Source organism: Schistocerca piceifrons, chromosome X, assembly GCF_021461385.2.
Source record: "Schistocerca piceifrons isolate TAMUIC-IGC-003096 chromosome X, iqSchPice1.1, whole genome shotgun sequence".
Lineage (NCBI taxonomy): Eukaryota > Metazoa > Arthropoda > Insecta > Orthoptera > Acrididae > Schistocerca > Schistocerca piceifrons.
In genome coordinates, this window is record NC_060149.1 from 128,195,427 (window position 1) to 128,215,064 (window position 19,638).

General features: G+C 42.8%; 1 protein-coding gene across 1 annotated transcript in view; it reads right to left on the minus strand.

Moving 5' to 3' along the window:
* LOC124721836 (endoplasmic reticulum protein SC65-like) overlaps positions 1 to 19,638 on the minus strand; it is a 452,431-nt gene that overhangs the window by 166,506 nt on the left and 266,287 nt on the right. The window contains exons 3-4 of the mRNA XM_047246962.1: positions 8,837 to 9,017; positions 8,427 to 8,552 (exon numbers count right to left, since the gene is read on the minus strand). Coding sequence (XP_047102918.1) covers positions 8,427 to 8,552; positions 8,837 to 9,017 — 307 coding nt within the window. The remainder of the gene's footprint in view (positions 1 to 8,426; positions 8,553 to 8,836; positions 9,018 to 19,638) is intronic.

The window sequence follows — 19,638 nt, forward strand, 5'->3', positions numbered from 1 at the left end:
TAATGACCTTAGCAGTTAAGTCCCATAAGATTTCACACACACACCTTCGTGGGAAGACACCAAGCCTGGAGGGATGCAGGTGGTTTACAGCTGTCAGCGTGTCTTCGGTTACTACCACGGGTTTCATGCAAGCGCAGGAGAATGTCTCCCACAGCATAATACTGCTCCCACTAGCTTACATCCACGGCGCGCTGCACGTTTCGAGCCGCTGTTCACCTCGACGACGGCGTTTGTGGAGATAACTATCGACCTAGTGTAGCAAAAATGTGATTCATCCGAAGGGCCGACACGTTTTGATTGACCGACGGCCGAATCCCAATGGTCCGGTGCCCATTGCAGTCGTAATTGACGATTTTGATGCGTCAACATATGAACACGTTGGGGTGGTCTGCTGCGGAAGAGCTTCATGTTCAACAATGTACGATGAATGATGTGAGCCGAAACACTTGTGCTTAGACCAGCATTGTGTTCTTTCGGCAGAGATGCCACAGATCACCATCTATCCTCCTCGACGGAGCAGACAAGCCTCCGAACACCACGTTCTGTGAAGAGTTGTGGACGTCCAACTATTTAGCGCCTGGTGATAGTTCTATATCTTTCCATGCATGCTCGCGGTAGACGCACGTTATCACTCAACCAGCTTCGCCGTTTTCGAGATACTCGTTCACAGGCTCTGCTTGATAATAATCTGCCCATTGTCAAAGTTACTTATCTCTATGGATTTCGCCATTTGCAGCCCATATGATTGCAAGGGTGATCCCCAGTCCGTGTCTGATCCGCTTACATACTTTTCTTACCACGTCACGTGCCTGCAACGCAACGAGGCGGCATACAACGTCGTAGTGGGCAGTGGTCCTAATGTTTTGGCTGATCACAATATTATATCCCAATATGTAGGAGAAGGCACTGTAAGAATTAAATAACAAAACAGCACCAGTAGGTATTTTCCGTGACCTGGCGAAAGCATTTGAGCGTGTAAATCACAGCATTTTGTTAGAAAACTGAGGTTTTATAGAATTAAAGGTACTTCTAGTAAGAGTGAGATTCGATTTTTAAAAAATGCAGTAATTTGTCTTACGTCATCCAATAAGTGTAAACAGAGGGTATTTTTCTCACTTGGTGTAGCGATATTAGGTCCATTGTTGTTATTGATGAGCCAAAATATTACGATCACCCACGTAGTAACGTGCTGGTCCACCTTTGGTATGCAATACAGCAGTAATTGTGCGTGGCACGGATTCGACAAGTCCTTGATATTTTTCCGGTGATATGAGACACTAGATGTCTACCTATAGGTCATGCAGTTCCCGCAGATTATGGGCCGATGGTTTGTGGACGTGGAGCTGGAACCTGATTGCGTCCCAGAGGAGTTAGGTTAGATTCCAGTCACGCAAATTTGGTGGTGAAGACGCCAACATGAGCTCACTATCACGCTTCTAAAATCACTTTAGTACGATTCTGGGTTTTTGACACGAACAACAACCCTGCTAGAAGATACCATCACCAATGGGGAAGATATTAAACATGAAGGGATGCAGGTGATTCCCAATAATGTTCACCTAATCCACAACTATCATCGTGTCTTTAATTAACAGCACAGTTCCAGTGGGAGCTCATGTGAATGTTCCCCGTCTCAAAATACTCTCTTCACCGGCCTGTATCCGTGGCGCGGTGGATGTTTCGAGCAGCCGTTTGCTTAGATGACGGCGGATCTGGAAACGCCAGTCGGTCTATTGTAACAAGAACGTGACTCATCCTGCTATACTATAATTTCCATTACTTCCATTGATCCACGGTCCAGTTGCGGTGATCCCCTACCGACTACAATCGTAACTGACTGTGTCGTTGGGTCAAAATGGGAACACGTGGGGGTTAATCGCTTCCAAGCCCAATGTTCGACAGTGAACCCCAAACGATACGCTCCAAAAGCCAGGTGGCTGCACCAGTAATGTACTATGTCGTCAGATATGCCACGTTACAACCTATCCAGTTTCACATAAAGGGCAAGCCTCCGACCATGCTGTGATGAGGCGTGGGCGTCCGACACCTTGTCACCTACAACTGATTTCACCGTCCTTCAACCACTTTCCATAAATGCGCACGACAGCAGGACGCGATCAGGCAACCAGCTTCGCCGCTTACCGCGCCACGTGCTGCAAAGGCACCAGGCAGCATTCTGTCTTCCGGTGGGCAGCAGTCATATTGTTTTGGCTCATCGCTGTATGTAAAAATCTTTCACTAAAAACACATCAAGCAGAGTTAGCTCTTTTTTAGATGAGAAAAGTATTATTATCAACCACAATGGGCTTCCAGGAACAGGGAAAAATGGTAAATAACGTTTAAAATAATTATTGACTGTACTTTTGCAAATGACATCTCTTTTAATTAAAAAAAAGTAGCATATGAGGTGACGCATATCAAAATGTGTAGCACCATTGGCACATTTAGAGTATGGGCAAGAGTCAGGAAGTGAGACAGAATTTTCAAAATGTTTGGTTGTACACAGTGATGAGTATTTAAGTTGGAGAAAACACATTACGGAATCCCTTAAACAATTAATATCAGCTGTTTTTCCACATCTTTTCGTTATAAGTCTTTTTGAGAAGCAAATTAGTGAGTTAACGTGCTTTCTTTGATTCAATAGTGGCATATGGACTTATATTCTGTCGAAATTCATCTGCAAGAACCAAAGTTTTCATTGCACTAAAGCCTGACATTGGAGTGTTTGGCACCCAGTGAGATGGTCTTGTAGATAACTGATCAAAGAATTAAATACATTGCCTACCAAAACAAAGTGGAGCACCCACGAGGCAGGGTTGGACGTCAATGTAACTTCGTACACATACACACCATCGGCGGGTATATAAATGATTATTGGGTTCAAATGGCTCTGTGCACTATGGGACTTAACATCTGAGGTCATCAGTACCCTAGAACGTAGAACTACTTAAACCTAACTAACCTAAGGACATCACACACATTCATGCCCGAGGCAGGATTCGAACCTACGACCGTAGCGGTCTCGTGGTTCCAGACTGTAGCGCCTAGAACTGCTCGGCCACACGGGCCGGCAATAAATGATTATGCAGTATGCTGCCACAGGTAGAATGGCCACTACACTGCATTACTGTTGTTAGTGTTTAGTGTTGTTCGAGGCCTGGTAGGATATATAAGGGGTGTAAACAACTTCAGATGTTGATTGATCTCTGTGAATGACGTGGAGACGACATGTACTCGCGCTAAACAGCGTGGTTAACATCTGACAGAGTTTGGAAGGTGCCTCATTGTGGGTCACAATTTGACTCATCAGCATCAGCAGTGATCTGCCAAAAGGCAGGTTTTCACATGGTAGTTCTCCAGGCTGTCCGGTCTTCTGCCGTCCTCTTCAGGTCTGCATAATTTCCTCTTCCATTTATGTCGTTTCAAGTATTCGAAAAGAATGTTTTATGTGTTTTACAGTACGCAGGGACTGAATCTGTTGTTACAGTGTAACGTGCGGTCCGTATTTATTTCCATTGTAATCTTCCAAGTGATGATAACATCCGTAGATGTTATCATGAGTTTGAAGACACAGGCTGTCTTTGCAAAGCGAAAAGTACGGGACGACCAAGAGTGACTGAAGAATGTGCTGAACGTCTCTTTGGAGACTTTTAAGGAGATGCTTACAACTACGTCCTTATCGTTTGCAGTTGTTACAAGCAGTAGAGCCTACAGACTACAGTTTACATGCCATCTTTGCAAACTAAATGTTGGTGCACGACGATGAAGATTTTCTGGATCGTGTCGTCGTCAATGATGAATCGACATTTCATCTAAGTGGAAATGTGAACACACATAATGTACGCATCTGGGGGTCGCAAACCTCCACAACATGGTACAGCTGCAACGAGACTCGCCTAAATTGTATGTTTTTTTGTGCCATATCCCGGCTGAAAGTTTATGAGCCTTTCATTTTCGGTAAAGCAACTGTAGCTGGTGTTTCTTGTCTTGATGAGCTAGAAGTGTGGCTTTTTCCTTGATTGGATAATGGTGAATCACAGAACGTTGTACCCGACCGCTGGATCAGTCGGAAGGTGTCGGATGACAGAGATTGTTTCGCATGGCCTCCACGTTCTCCCGATTTGAAGCTATGCGATTTTTACCTCTGGGGCTTCATAGGAGCTCATGTGTATATGCCTGCTCTACCAGCCGCTCTAGCCGACTTAAGGAACAGGACTGAAGCTGTTGTAACAATTACTCCAGACACACTGATCAAGTTTTTGGAAGAACTCGCCTAGCGACTCGACGTGTGTCGAGTGACGAATGGTGCTCACATTGAACACTTGTAAGAAAAACTGTTTTAGTTGCTCTTTCATTTGATGTATTACTTATAACCGTAAGCTGAATGTAATAAATGATACAAAGCCTTAAAACTTCAATATTAATTTTGGAACATCCGGTATTACAGCAGGGCAGGAGTAATGCCAACAATAATTACAATACTAGAAGAAAAAAAACGTCCATAACCACTCTTCATTTAAACTGACTTTATTTCAGAATGGGGCGAAAAAAGCTGCTACCAAAATATTTGCTCACTTACCGCATGAAAGAAAGTACCTGAGAATCTAAATGTCGTAGCGAACTAAAAAGTTCCTTCAGGATAACTCCTTGTGTTCCATAAATGAGTTTTTATTTAGAAACCTGAAGTTTTTTTAGTCCACAAATATTAAAGACTACTTTTAGTAGCAAACCAAATATTCTTTTCTATTATATGACTACATCTGTAAATTATCAGCATGAGACTTTATTTAAATAAAAAGTAAGTTAATAAACCGTAAATTGTGTCGTTTCACATCATTATGATACACAGTACCAATCATCCTTGGAACTAGGAGCTAACTACAACGGATCCGGAAGACTTGCTCCCCGTACCAGCTCTAAGGCTTCACTGTTCACAGCGGAGATGCCGGCGACTGCTGTTTATTACAACACTGTCGCGGTGAATGTCAGCCGTGTGTAAGGCGAAAGAAAGACCTACCCGGTGTAAGGTACAGACTCGTAATTTTGTGAGCAAGCAGAGTGTTAGTAACTGACATTTAGGGGCAATTTCCTGTTGTAAAGGTCACAGTATGTAATGAAAACGAAGTTATCTTTGGCGTTCCCCAGAGAAGTGTGATAGGCCTTTGGCTCTCGTTTATCTATATAAATGATTTAGGAGACAATATGATTATCCCTCCTTTTACCATCTTGAAAAGTTATCAAAAGTAGATAAGAATTACAAAACGATTTAGACAAGATATCGGAATGGTTCAAAAAGTTGCAATTGAGCCTGAATAATAAAAATGTGAGATCCTCCACGTGAATATTAAGAGAACTCCTTTGACTTCCTTCTGTGCGATAAAAGACACGAATTTAGAATTTAAAAGACACAAATTTAGAAGTTCTTGTTTCACCTGAATATCTGCAGATTGCAGTTAGTAACAATTTATATAGGAGAATCATATAAAAAATGTTGTAGGGAAGGACACTCAAACACTACCTTTTATTAATAGAACTCGTAGGAATAGCAACAAATCCAGTGAAAAAGCTACTTCCACTGCACCAGTCCATCCACTTCTAGAGTACTGCTATGCGGTATGGGATCCTTACCAGAGAGGATTGTTATAAGACACTGAAAAAGTTCTGATTAGCGTGTCTTCTTTTGTGTTATAATTTAGTAGGGGAGAGAGTGTAACGAGCATGGTAAGCTAGTTAGGATCGCAATCATTAAAGCCAAGGTAATTAATCTTTCCACTGAATTTCATTCTACAACTTTCAACTCTGAATGGCGAAATATTTTGTTACCTCTGCCTTACATAGAGATGAATGACCATTGCGATAAAAACAAAAGAAACCAGGGATCGCACTGAAAGAGTAAGGTGTTCATTTAGTTGATGCTCACTTCGGGAGCAGAATGGTAGAGACGTAGGAGTCGCAGAAATTAGATTGCCGTCAAATTTAACATCAAAATTAGGGACCACGTAAGAAACAAAGTGAAAGAATTATGAAACCTTGGAAGCAAAAGGACGCATTACGAGCGAAGTGAAGATAATGTGCGAAGCAGATGCAAACAGACAGAGATCATTTTTCGACAAAATAAGTCTACTACCACTAAGAATAGATAACGCGGAACTCCTGAGGACTTACGTCTACAGCACAGCATTGTATTTACATGAATTAAAGACTATGGGAAAATAGGAAAATACAGTATCGAGGTGCTTGAGATGTGCTTAAATAGAAGAATACTGTGCGCTGATAAGATAAAAAGGTTTTCCGCAGAATCTGTGAGAAAATAGTGTGGGAAAAACGGTAACTATTGGAAGGAACAAAAATGTTCAAATGTGTGTGAAATCTTATGGGACTTAACTACTAAGGTCATCAGTCGCTAAGCTTACACACTACTTAACTTAAATTATCCTAAGGACGAACACACACACCCATGGCCGAGGGAGGACACGAACCTCCGCCGGGACCAGCCGCACAGTCCATGACTGCAGCGCCTTAGACCACTCTCTTTTTTTTTAATCTCATTTTGTTCGCTTTCGTTCGTTGCATTTTCTCGGGTGGACGTCGTAAGACAGCCGTTTTTAAGTTCGTCTTTGATCGATGAACTCAGTTTTTTTATTACAGAGGGCAGCTAATCCTCTGGCCGAACACGCTGAGCTGCCGTGCCGGCTTCAATAATGATGAAATGATGATGAAAGACACACAACACCCAGTCATCACGAGGCAGAGAAAATCCCTGACCCCGCCGGGAATCGAACCCGGGACACCGTGCGCGAGAAGCAAGAACGCTACCGCAAGATCACGAGCTGCAGACCTTTTTTTTCCGTTGCGTCTGCTCGGGACGGACGTCGTAAGACATCTGTTTAAGTTCGTTGTTGATCCATTTACTCAGTTTTTTTATTACAGAGGGCAGCTAACCCTCTGACCGAACACGCTGAGCTACCGTGTCAGCTACCGCTCGGCTAATCCCGCGCGGCTGGAAGGAACAGTACTATATAGGACATGTGTTAACACATCAGGGAATAAGTGGAAGGAACCACAGAGGGCAAATACTCTGAAGGAAGACAGGTTTTTCAATATATTCAACAAATAACTGAGAAGAAGGTGCAGCTCTGAAATGAAGAGGTTGGCACAAGAGAGTAAATCGTGACCGGCCACATCAAATCAATCAGAAGAAGAATTTCATTTTATTGATTGAGGTATGTCAAGGAATTCATTACATAGGAGTTATCATACAGCCTGTTTTGGTTAACAAGGGGACAATAAGGCAATCGGATTTTTGTAATTCTTTATATTTATAGTATGTAAAGTTCTGAGCTCAAACATCAATTGTGCCCTGCAGTTCGATGTATTTCTAAAAAACTGACCAGAAAAACGACTTTGAAGTTTTCCGAGCGTCTATGGTATCCTAAATCGGTCTCGGCCTTTTTACAGAAATCACTCGGGCATTCGTGAGAAATGAGTTGGTGAAACAGCGGTGAACCTTAGTAAGAATGGTCGGAAGACTGCCTGAGTACATCTCCTTTCGAATATACATCCGGTGTTTTAATCACTACCACCTTAATTGGCTGATTTTTCGACAGGCAGCGTGGCAACGTAGTACTGTGCTTGCCTGAACTGTGGGTGGCTCAGTTTCGATTCCTCACCGTGGTCAATATTTAAACAAAGGTGCTCCATGAAGGGTAAAATACATAAAGACGAAACAAAATTAATTTCTAATGTTTTTTTTAAACTTAAATGTTTTTATTAACAATCTTTTATAAAATACCGGTAATTAAGAATTTATATTTGCTATAAAAACTGGATTTAGCATGCGATATGTCTTTAGAAATAAGAAGACGCGCATTTTTCAGATTCATACATTTATATATGTGTTAATTAGCACACATTTAATGAATTTTATGTTTAAACCACGTCGGTATTTGAAACTGAACTGAATAAAAACGAAAAAAAGTCCAGAAACAATACTCGAACCAACGATTACTACCCTCGGCCGCTACAGATTTTTTCCATCCTTATGCATTTTACGTTCCAGTGAACTGCTGGCAGAACACGCATCTTTATTTGAAAATTTTGCATCGCGAGGATGTGAATCCACGCTACCCTTTTGGTAGGTGACGATTCTACAACAGAGCCACACTGCCTGTCGAAAAATCAACTGCATTTTAGGGTATTACAGACGCTGGGAATATTTCAAAGTTGATTTATTCAAGATTTTTTGAGTATTGCTTCGAATTGCTTTGAGTAATTGATATTTGCATTCTGAACTTCGTGTACCATAAATATACAAAATTACACAAATCCAATTACCGTGTGGTCTCTTTGTAAGTACCAGAAGTCAAGAGAGAAATGCTGGAAGATATACTAATCTTAAGTCACATTGTTGTTAAGTCTCATCTTACCTTTGAAATATGCGTACTGCAGGTAGTGATAATGGTTCTGCAGCAGATCGTCATGCGTTTCCCCATTGACAGTGTTAACTTTGTCGGTACACTTGCTCTTGCATTTTAGGCAGTAAGTGTAATGATCTGAAATAGACGAAACTGTCAAATATGAGTCACATCTGGCTTGTTCTCTGTATCTTACTTTCAATTAAATCAATTTGTCGATAATCTGTAAGTTTCAATTGGTGTGGGTGTCATTTATGCAACTTTACTACTATGGTAATGAAATCAGTTTGCCTCGAGAGGGACACTGAACATGCATGCAAATCCATTAGTGTCTTGATATGCGATATGACGCGTGACGCCGCGTGAACTTCAGCGGGAAGCCGAATAAGGGTATTAGCGAGGGGTGCGACGTGGCAACTCACTGGAGATGGCGGAGGTGAAGTCGGGGAACCAGCCGTGGTTGAAGGGGCCCTCGCAGTACGCTCTGCAGTCCGCGTCCGCTCTCAGGTATTCCTCGAGAGATTCTTCCATGTAGCGGGTCACCATGGCGTAGTCCTCGCTGTTGTAGGCGTCCAGTCCGTGTATGTACAGAGGGACGAAAGCCTAAGGAAGAGAAACATAACAAATTAAACGTTCTCGTGTGCTTATGGACTTCCGTAATACTAAAGACAATATACGTATTCACGGAGTATCACAGTTGGTCACGGTGGCGAGAAACTTAAAAAAGTTACGCACCCTGATCGGCCAAAACATTATGACCACTTATTAGCTTGTTTGTCAGTCTTTGGAACGAAATACATTACCGATTCTGCGTATCAGGGACCCGACAATCTGTTGATAGGTTTGTTGGGTATGCTGCGTTAGAAGTCCACGCACAGGTCATGTAATTCGCGTAAATAACTGGCCGCTGATCTGAGTACGCGGTGATGGCGCCCGATAGCGATCCGAATGGGTTCCATGGTTGACATCGCCGTCGGGGACGACATCAAATGTTGAAATGGCTCTGAGCACTATGGGACTTAACATCTGAGGTCATCAGTCCCCTAGAACTTAGAACTACTTAAACCTAACCAACCTAGGGACATCACACACATCAATGCCCGAGGCAGGATTCGAACCTGCGACCGCAGCAGTCGCGCGGTTCCGGACTGAAGCGCCTAGAACCGCTCGGCTACCGCAGCCGGCGGGGACGACATCAAGCATGAAGGGATGCAGGTGGTTCTCAGCTGTCAGCGTGCCTTCGGTTACTGCCACAGGTCCCATGCAAACGCAGGAGAATGTCTTCCATAGCATAATACTGCTCCCTCGAGCCCCCGTTCACCTCGATGACGGCGTTTGTGGAGACTACCATCGACCTAGTGCTTCAAAAAAGCGATTCTACCGAAGAGCTGATACATTTCCATTTATCGACGGTGGAAACCCGATGGTCCCACACTCACTGCGATCTTAATTGTCGATGTCGTTTGGACAACATGTGAAAACGTAGGGCGATGAACGGTGTACACCAGCATTGTGCTCTTTCGGCACAGATGCATTACATCACTATCTATACTACTTTAAAGAACAGAGAAGCCTCCGCACCCCACGTTCTGTGAACAGTCGTGAACGTCCAGCCATTTAGCGCCTGATGGTAATTTCACTGTCCTGCATCTTTCCATAGATGCTCACGACAGTAGCACGTGAACATTCGACCAGCTTCGCCGTTTTCGAGGTGCTCGTTCACAGGCTCTGCGTAATAATAATTTGCCATTTGTAAAAGTCGCTTATCTTAATGGATTTTGCCATTTGCAGCCCAATTCTTCGCTATGGTGATCCCCCATCCGTGTCTGCTTCCCTTAGATTTGTTATACGAGACGCGCCCGCAGTACCATACAGTGAACAGTAGTCTTAATGTTTTGACTTATCACTGTACACTGATAGTTCATCCATCACCAGAATCTAGAATCTCGTTGATTTTTCCCTGTTATCGATACAGATACTGGCAATTACAAGACTTTAGAGAAGGAATTAATTTTGAGTTTTAAGCTAAATTTTTTGTGTGATTTCGCATTCGCTATCGCAATTTTTCATTTAATTATTAATTTCGGAGTTATATTAACATGATTTGCTAGCTAACAATTTCAGATGCTTTGACTTCGTCTCCCCCCCCCCCCTCGCTTTTGCGATAACTGATAAAATTTGACAAAAGTGTCCAGACAGGAAAACGTTACAGCCGATCATAGGGCTACAGTTGCTGCGCAAACGCAGAACTGTTCTGTTGCACACCTCAGTGGATATTTTATGGGATACTGAAACCTCATCCCAAAAATTGGAAGTGCAATCCTGCATCAGTTTCTTTAGTTTGAAAAGTTACATACACTGTACGCGTCATACGCATAGACTGTCATGGAATGTTTGTAAGGAGAATGAGCCGGCGTGGCGCGGAAGTCAGGCCTTACGCCTCTTCTCGCTAGATGGCAAAGGCAGCGTTTTCACAGCGGCAGGGGACTTCACTTCATCGTGGCTCAGCCAGTGACCACGAAATATCAGCTCATTATACACACAAAACTTCCTCGTTAATCACTCTACCTATTCCTGGAAATCAGATCGAAATCCCTACAGTAGTTCTTCAGATTTTTGACGGTTTACGAATAAAATGTAAGTTTCCAATCACAATAAAATATTTTTATGTAATACAATTACAAATTAAAATGGATGGATTTTCTCGTTTACTTTTATACTGTTAAACCTTGCTTCTTGCAAAATTTCGTGATTTTACGTCAAAGGGAAGTACCCCATAGATTTTGATGAGTGAGTTTACGAGTATGGAAAATAACTTATCTTTTTATTGCATTGGCTTACAAGTTTTTTTTTTTTTTTATACCGTCAATAGGCTGCAGACCTTAGTATGTGACATTCATTTCAACTTGATATTTCTAACCGTTCGTGAGAAAAGGGGGTCTTTCTAGTCGGACAGACAAACAGACAGAGGATTCCGTTTGTACCGAGGCTAAAAAAGACGCAGCTGTGCGCTCGAGTCCTGTTGTGATAGTAAAATAACCGACGAGGGTTTGGCAGACAGGATACTGGGGCGTCAGAACTAGGTGAGGCTCGGTAGCGCACGAGACATCAGTAGATGGCGGTACCCTTTGAGGCTTAGTGATTGGTAGACGCTAGAAGTATGAGAATCTTAGACCGCAGTTCGTTAAACGCGGTCTATGGCCGCGTGGTTGGAACAACTTGGCCATTGGATTCAAAACAAATACACATATTGCCTATTTTGAATCACAGGCAGGGCACAAAACCTAAATGTTCACACGTCGTCTACACAGTTTTATATGAGGAGCTTGGATCATCACAAAATTTTTGCGAAACGTTTCGTCGACAATAAGGTCATTAGAGGTGGAGCACGAGCTCAAACTATGGAAGGAAGACGAAGGACATTAGCTGTGCACTTCTAAAGGAACCATCTCGGTGTGTACCTTAAGTGATTTGGGGAAATCACAGAAATCCTACATCTGGGTGGCTGGAAGGGTATGTGAAGCGTTGTCCTCTCAAATATGAGTCCAGTGTGCTACCCACTGCTCCACCTCGCTACGTAGAAACTCTGAGTACATGGCCTCAACAGAAGCAATAATACGTGTAAATATACGAAAGCACCTGCTGCTGTTCGATAGCATCATCGCTAATCAGACACAATCCTCCAATTTCTAGAAGTACCTTTGAGATGAAATACCGACATTAATACAGGGTGTCCCAGGATGAACAGTCAATATTCTCAATACGACTGGAACCATCATTTGAAGCAAAAAGCCTAGTAAAAATGGTTCTAAAGTGCGTACCTTAAGAGCAATGAGCTCTCCATCTTCGATACTGTGAAACAAATAACTTTTACTGCAAGCACTTTGGTTTCCATATTTTGAGAGGTGGTAGTATGAATCAACACAAGAACAAAAAGTCCAGTAAACGTAAGCTCTTAGGGAGTACCTCAAGAGCTATGAACACTTGTTCGTCTTCGCTAATGTGAAACACATCTCTTCTATTGAACAAGTGTCATCGTTCTTAAGGTATGGATTTTAGAGCTCATATTTCCTAGACTTTTTTGTTGTTTTGGTCCATACTACTTCCTCCCAAAATATAGGAAGCAAAGAGCTTGCAGTAGAAGAGATTCGTTTCACACTGTCGAAGATCATGAAGTGCTCATAGCTCTTAAGATATGCATTTTAGGGCCCATGTTTACAAGACGTTTTGATTCCAATGATCGTTCCTGTCGTACCACTGAATACTAACCATTCCTCTTGTGACACATTGTATATTTATGGGGATGGTAGATGGCAGACTGAGACTCATTGTAAGAAACCTAAGACACAGTAATTCATCCATACAAATGAAAGTTTTCTGCGCCTGTCACTTATTTATTTTACCAATATGCGTTTCGATGCCTCGCACAACGTCCTTCGGGTGGAGTATTGTTTATTTACATAGCTGGTCTTAGTGAAGAGCACATATGCCTTTTCACAGCAGCAGACCAAGGGCATAGTAGGTCATATTGCGTCTTTTTCTAATGATAAATTTTTAGGCACTTTAAGGAGAAAAAACATCAGTGACAGTAAATTGTACTTACAAGGGTAGTACAGTCGTAAAAAGTCTTTGTACTACTGACTCTTCTATGTCCTCTCGACTGTACATTCTGTTTAGGCTGTTAGTTCTAAGATATTGTACATGTTAAAGATATGCTTGCTTACACTGGATACAAAGATAAAAGATTAGGTGATTTTCTTTCATTTTAAAAGTATAAATGGGTTACACCAGGATATGGACATGTACACAGTTCAATTATTATATTAAGTAGTTACATATAGATCAATGTTTTTCTTGTATTTTAAAAATATGGAAGCGTTGCAACAGCAAACGGAAATGTGCGCAACTTAACTATTATATTAAATACTTGTTACAAAAAGATTACAACGGGTTGTACGTATATATTGCAGGTTGAACTTACTGGGAAATGTATGGGAGTGGTCACATTAATTGCTGTTCATTGAAATTGTAAATTGTGAGAATGCTTTAAGAACTTTGTAAAAGGTTTTGAGAAAGTTGGTTGAGCCTGTTTCCCTATTTTCGTGCAGTAGATCTTTCCCTAGTTTCTTTCTGTGAATACAGATTTCTAATTCTTCATACACAGACAGTGTGTCTTTTGTTCAGTTTGTGTAGTATCTTCAGGTTGGTTTCTGCACTGTCGAATGGATGTCCCGTATATTTTTTGTGGGGGTCTATTGCAGATTTGAGTGGTGTTCTGTATCGGAAGGCGTTTATGTGGTTTTCTTGTGTTTCATTTTTTGTTTTTAAGTAAATCGTCTGTTAGTGTGTGTTCTTACTTGCAGATCTTTGTTTTAGGATTATTATTTAATTCTCGAAGTTCTCTTCACTCTGTTGGAGTTTTAGTGCTCTGTGCATCATTGAACGGTATGCTGCTAATTTGTACATGCTGGGTTGGCAGGAGGAAGCATAAATGATTATGTTTTTCACTAATTCTGATTATTAACCTCGAAAGTGCCTTTTCAAAAAAAGAAAATCATGAGCAAAAGACTCCACATAACACACATTGCGCTTGGTCTGCTGCGGTGGAAAGGCTTCTGTGCTCTTCACTAAAACAAGCTATATGAGTAAACATTTCTCCACCTGAAGATAATAGTGTGATCCATTGAAAAGCATAGAAATAAATAAGTGATTGACGCAAAAAACTGTTTTACATGTATTTATTAACAGTCACAGCACGCACAGTACCGTCCTTTATGGACACAATATTCAATGCATCCATAACTTAAGGCAATTACGAGACTTTCGTCCAAGCGATTCTTTGTTATTGCTTATAAGGCTTTCAGCTTTATCCAGTGGAATTAAGCGAATGGAAAGAGAAAATGCAGAAAGGATTGCTGTTTTTGTCAGACTTGTTTAGTTAGTGCGAGAGCAACATAAACATAGAGAACGAAGAGCAGTGGGATATTGTATGGTTCACATGGCTCTGAGCACTATGGGACTTAACATCTGAGGTCATCAGTCCCCTAGAACTTAGACCTACTTAAACCTAACTAACCTAAGGACATCACACACATCCATGCCCGAGACAGGGTTCGAACTTGCGACCGTAGCAGTCGCGCGGTGCCAGACTGAAGAGCCTAGAACCGCTCGGCCACAACGGCCGGCGGGATATTGTACGAAACATATGTTTGTAAAGGCTTACTGTTAAAATTATGAAAGAAAACATTGCAAGGAGCACTTATTTCTATACACACCTTCGCAGTATTTCCATAACGGCAAATTTAGGACACATACGAAGGCTTACCGACAGTTGATACTCCAACACACATCGTATGGTAGCTTGCGACGTAAGTGTATAGAGTTGCTCCGTACAGATGTTATCAGTATCATATAAATTCGGTAACAAGTTCATACCAAGGTATTACGCGTTATCCTACCTTCGAAAATTCAAGCAATGACAACAGAGTAAAAAATTGCTTACTCAAGAGAATGAATCAAATACCTAACGCTACATGGTTCGATATTTTATTTTGTGCATAGCGAGATTACTAAACAAAACGTTTCAGTAGCAGAACAGAGCCGAAAAGCGACTCATTAATGACGGAGTTGAAGAAAGATGGAAACTTATAATTTAGCGCCTCTCCTCGAAAAGATGAAGCGAATGGACAAGGGCTGGGAAGCAATGTCCCACAATCATTTTACAAAAATCACTCTGGCAGCCATGACGAATGAGTTGGTGAAACAACAGGAGACCATAGTAAGAATGGACGACTATCTGAATCCAAAATCTTCCAAATACAGATATAGTGTTGTAATAACTGCACCTTAATTGGTTACACAGAAGAGGATCATATTTTATACATGGGTTTTGAATTATAACAATCTATAATTCATGTTAATATCTGTAATAGACTATGTTTTACCAAATGATGACTTAAAATGTGATTGTACCCTTATAGATACCCTTACTAATAATCGTAAACAACCAACAATATTCGGTGACTGCTATATCACAGACTATCTTGAACATTCCAGATGGGCAGTTTCTTGCCAGCGATCGGCGAGTCTTCTGTTAGATTGCGCGCACTTGTGAGAGTTCCCGGGTTCGATTCCCGGCGGGGTCAGGGATTTTCTCTGCCTCGTGATGACTTGGTGTTGCGTGCTGTCCTTAGGTTAGTTAGGTTTAAGTAGTTCTAAGTTCTAGGGGACTGATGACCATAGATGTTAAGTCCCATAGTGCTCAGAGCCACTTGTGAGATGCTAGAGAGGGAGTTTAGTAAGTTATGAGTCGCTGCGCGAGAAAAAAAAATATTAATTCGATTGAAATCAATGTGAAGCTTCGTGAAAAGATGTGATTATGTACAGCATGGAAGAAGTTTTGTGAATTTGTAGATCAAGCATCAAAAGCTATAAGTTGAAGAGGCCGGAGGTGAGTCGGTGGAGGAGTAAGGGGCTGGTGGGCCCAGTGACGCACTGGCAGTCGAGAGAAATGTTCTGTTCGATTATACATTTTGTTGAAACTTCCTGGGAGATTAAAACTGTGTGCCGGACCGAGACTCGAACTCGGGACCTTTGCCTTTCGCAGGCAAGTGCTCTACCAACTGAGCTACCCAAGCAAACTTTGGAAGGTAGGAGGCAAGGTACTGGCAGAAGTAAAGCTGTGAGGACGGGGCGTGAGTCGTGCTTGGGTAGCTCAGTTGGTAGAGCACTTGCCCGCGAAAGGTTCAAATGGTTCAAATGGCTCTGAGCACTGTGGGACTTAACATATATGGTCATCAGTCCCCTAGAACTTAGAACTACTTAAACCTAACTAACCTAAGGACATCACACAACACCCAGTCATCCCGAGGCAGAGAAAATCCCTGACCCCACCGGGAATCGAACTCGGGAACCCGGGCGCGGGAAGCGAGAACGCTACCGCACGACCACGAGGTGCGGACCCCGCAAAAGGCAAAGGTCCCGAGTTCGAGTCTCGGTCCGGCACACGGTTTTAATCTGCCAGGAAGTTTCATATCAGCGCACACTCCGCTGCAGAGTGAAAATCTCATTCTGTATACATTACGTTGTGAGAGATGTGAAGGAGACACGTCCCACTCTCGGACCATGGATGGTGCCACATTATTGGTGGCTGCTTTTTTTTTACCTTGGTGACCAGATGCACTCGTAGGTGCCCTGCAGTGGTGATGTCAGGTCGAGGGATGGCCAGCAGCCTGACAGGAGGCCACAGCCTTAGCGTCAGCGACACTTCCCAACTTCTGATACTACAGTATTCCGCTGCAGATCGGCGTCGCCTGGCTACTTAACCCCTCTCGCGCCCATTGTGGACGAACGTGCATGGGACGTGACCTGCTGCCCACTGGCAGGAGTCTGGCGATGGCACGCGCTGATGGCAAGTCGGCAGTGCTGTGGCACCAAGTCCTACAAGGAGATTCAGTGCAGGGGAGGGCTGACCTGACCTCGTCTCGAAGCCATGGCTGCAGCTGGTGGTGCCAGTCGTCTCTTTGTCTAGCATGGACCTGGCGTCGTGGTGATGCTTCTGGACTCTGAATGAATCTGCCTCGATATCACATTTATTTATACGACTCTGAGGCGCATTTGTTGCACTATCGCCTAGCCCCCGATCGTGTAGCTCACAACATGGGTCCTGTCCTCGTCTAGCCAACTGTGCAGGTTTCACCAAACATGGCTGGTCTGCCTCGCAATCCTTCTGTGTATGTTTTATTCTGAATCACACGTCGCTACACTGCACTTACCAGTCCACGGTCGCTACTGCAACACATCGCGGCAGCAAATTCCTGCAAATTTCACTAAAAGTGAGTAGTTATACTACACGGCCTCCCTCCATGAGGAACACATGGCCCCTAGTGTCTTGCTCAGCGCCGGTTCTCCATCGCGACTACTTCCACAGTCGATTTATAAAATAAGTGACACACTTCCAAGATTATACCAGGCTGGCAGTTTTTAACACTATTCATTTACTACAATAACTTTTACGACTGCTTCCCATCTTTATTATGCTTTAGCACATTCAGTTTCCTCCGATATTTATATTACTATATTCCTCATCACTTAGTATGGCTATACCACCTCAGGATCTCTCACTGTATAGGTTAATCTTTGAACATTTATCAAGGGTCCCCTGCCCTGCTCATTATCTCAAATGCTACGAAACGTATTTCACTGCTAGGCCTCATGCAAAGCTAATGTACAAACAATCTCTAACTCTCCATTCCACACATACAAACTGGAATGACATTCTTCCTTTCTTAATAAATTATCCTTCACTTATCACTTTTAACAGTACATGGTCTGGCTCGGTGAAATTCTAACGCCTGGAATTCCGTTTGCCTATCCGTGGCTTTTTAACCGTTTGTTTTGGAACAACTTTTGGAACTAGTCTTTGCGACAACAGTTCGCCGTATGCTTTCCCAAAAAACTTATTACCAGAACTGTTCTCACGAGAAAACCACATACGCTACTAGTATTCACAGCCGGCCGGTGTAGCCGAGCGGTTCTAGACGCTACAGTCTGGAACCGCGCGACCGCTACGGTCGCAGGTTCGAATCCTGCCTCGGGCACGGATGTGTGTGATGTCCTTAGGTTAGTTAGGTTTAAGTAGTTCTAAGTTCTAGGGGACTGATGACCTCAGAAGTTAAGTCCCATAGAGCTCAGAGCCATTTGAACCATTAGAACCACTGGAAAATGCACTTCCCTGTGCATGTTGACCAAGCTCTCTGGCCTCAACGCAACACCCATTATCACACAATGGGGCAGATACTACTGCACTTAAATTACCCAAGTTACTTTCCCCACACTTAATCGCTTCGAAACAGCTCACACTCATTCCTGCTACCTCAGACTCCACAATTCCACTGGATATCAGAGTCGGTACATCTACATTACTCGCCCTGACTTCAACGACGTCATTACGCATGGCCTCACATAGCTGCCCAGAAATTCATATGACAACACACTCTACAACACTTCAGTGTTCCCACTCAAAATATCGTCCACCCCTCCATGATGTTCTCGCCTACCCTTCATTGAATCGACAGGTTTTACTAGATTAAGGGCTGTCGGACATCCTGCAGGAGCAGGTAGACTTTCCACAAGCTTGTCCATCTCATTTTCAGCTTCCTCCTCCCCCTCCTCTTTGCTTCCTCTCTTTCCCTCCTTTCCATTTTCCTCGTAATCAACATGTTCCTCACATCCTGGGGCCTGTTTTCTGTCAGTCAGTTATCATGCTCTCTCTGCAACTTCTTTCTATACTTTGGAGATTTGCGGTAAGCTATTTCCTTGTACTCAACATCAAGTGCTTCTTATCTCTTAGACCACTTTGCATTGTCTGTTCTTAACAGACTCTCTGTAGTGGTCAATTGGTGAGCGTTTCTATCTCTGGACCACAGGGTACTGGGTTCTATTCCCCTCTGGGTCAGGAATTTTTTCCGCCCGGGGACTGGGTGTTCGTGTTATCCTCATCATTTCATCATCATTTAGAAAAATGGCGAGAGGGGACTGTATAAAGACTGGGAATTTGTACAGGGGCTGATAGCCACGCCATTGAGGGCCCCCCAAACCTAAAAATAATCATCATCACATCCTCTGTGGTAGCTCCATGCGGTATCAAAAAACCTGCACCCTGTGGTACTGACCACGACGTGATTACCTCTTATCAGTTTTGCAAACATAGACGAAAGGAAACACCTACCCCAACGCGTCTTACTACATTTGATGGTTAAATAGTGAGCCATATTCATTGCTCGGCATAGAACAAAATAAACTTACGAGAACAGTTAACCATAACTCTATGAAATCACTTATTACTATAACTTAAATACTGTCGTGTCAGAGGCTGTTCATAACTACCACTACACACCAAAACAATGACTTAACTTAGCTTCACATCCTGAATCAGTACTCATGGTTAACAGCATATAAACTACTGAACAATGAGGCACGCATCTTGCTGATGACACCCATACTGCCACTATCAACCATGTGAAAACTAACACTTATATTTACACCTTCTCAAAAATACGGTCTGTGTTCGCCTGTCACATACTATTCTTACAAGCACAAGTCAACCTTTGACAAAATCCACTGACTTGCCATGACACTCACAGGACACCACTCACCCCACCATGTGTTGACAAAACTGTACCCGTCCATTAACCGAGTCATCTTCTTCATTCACAGATGGCAG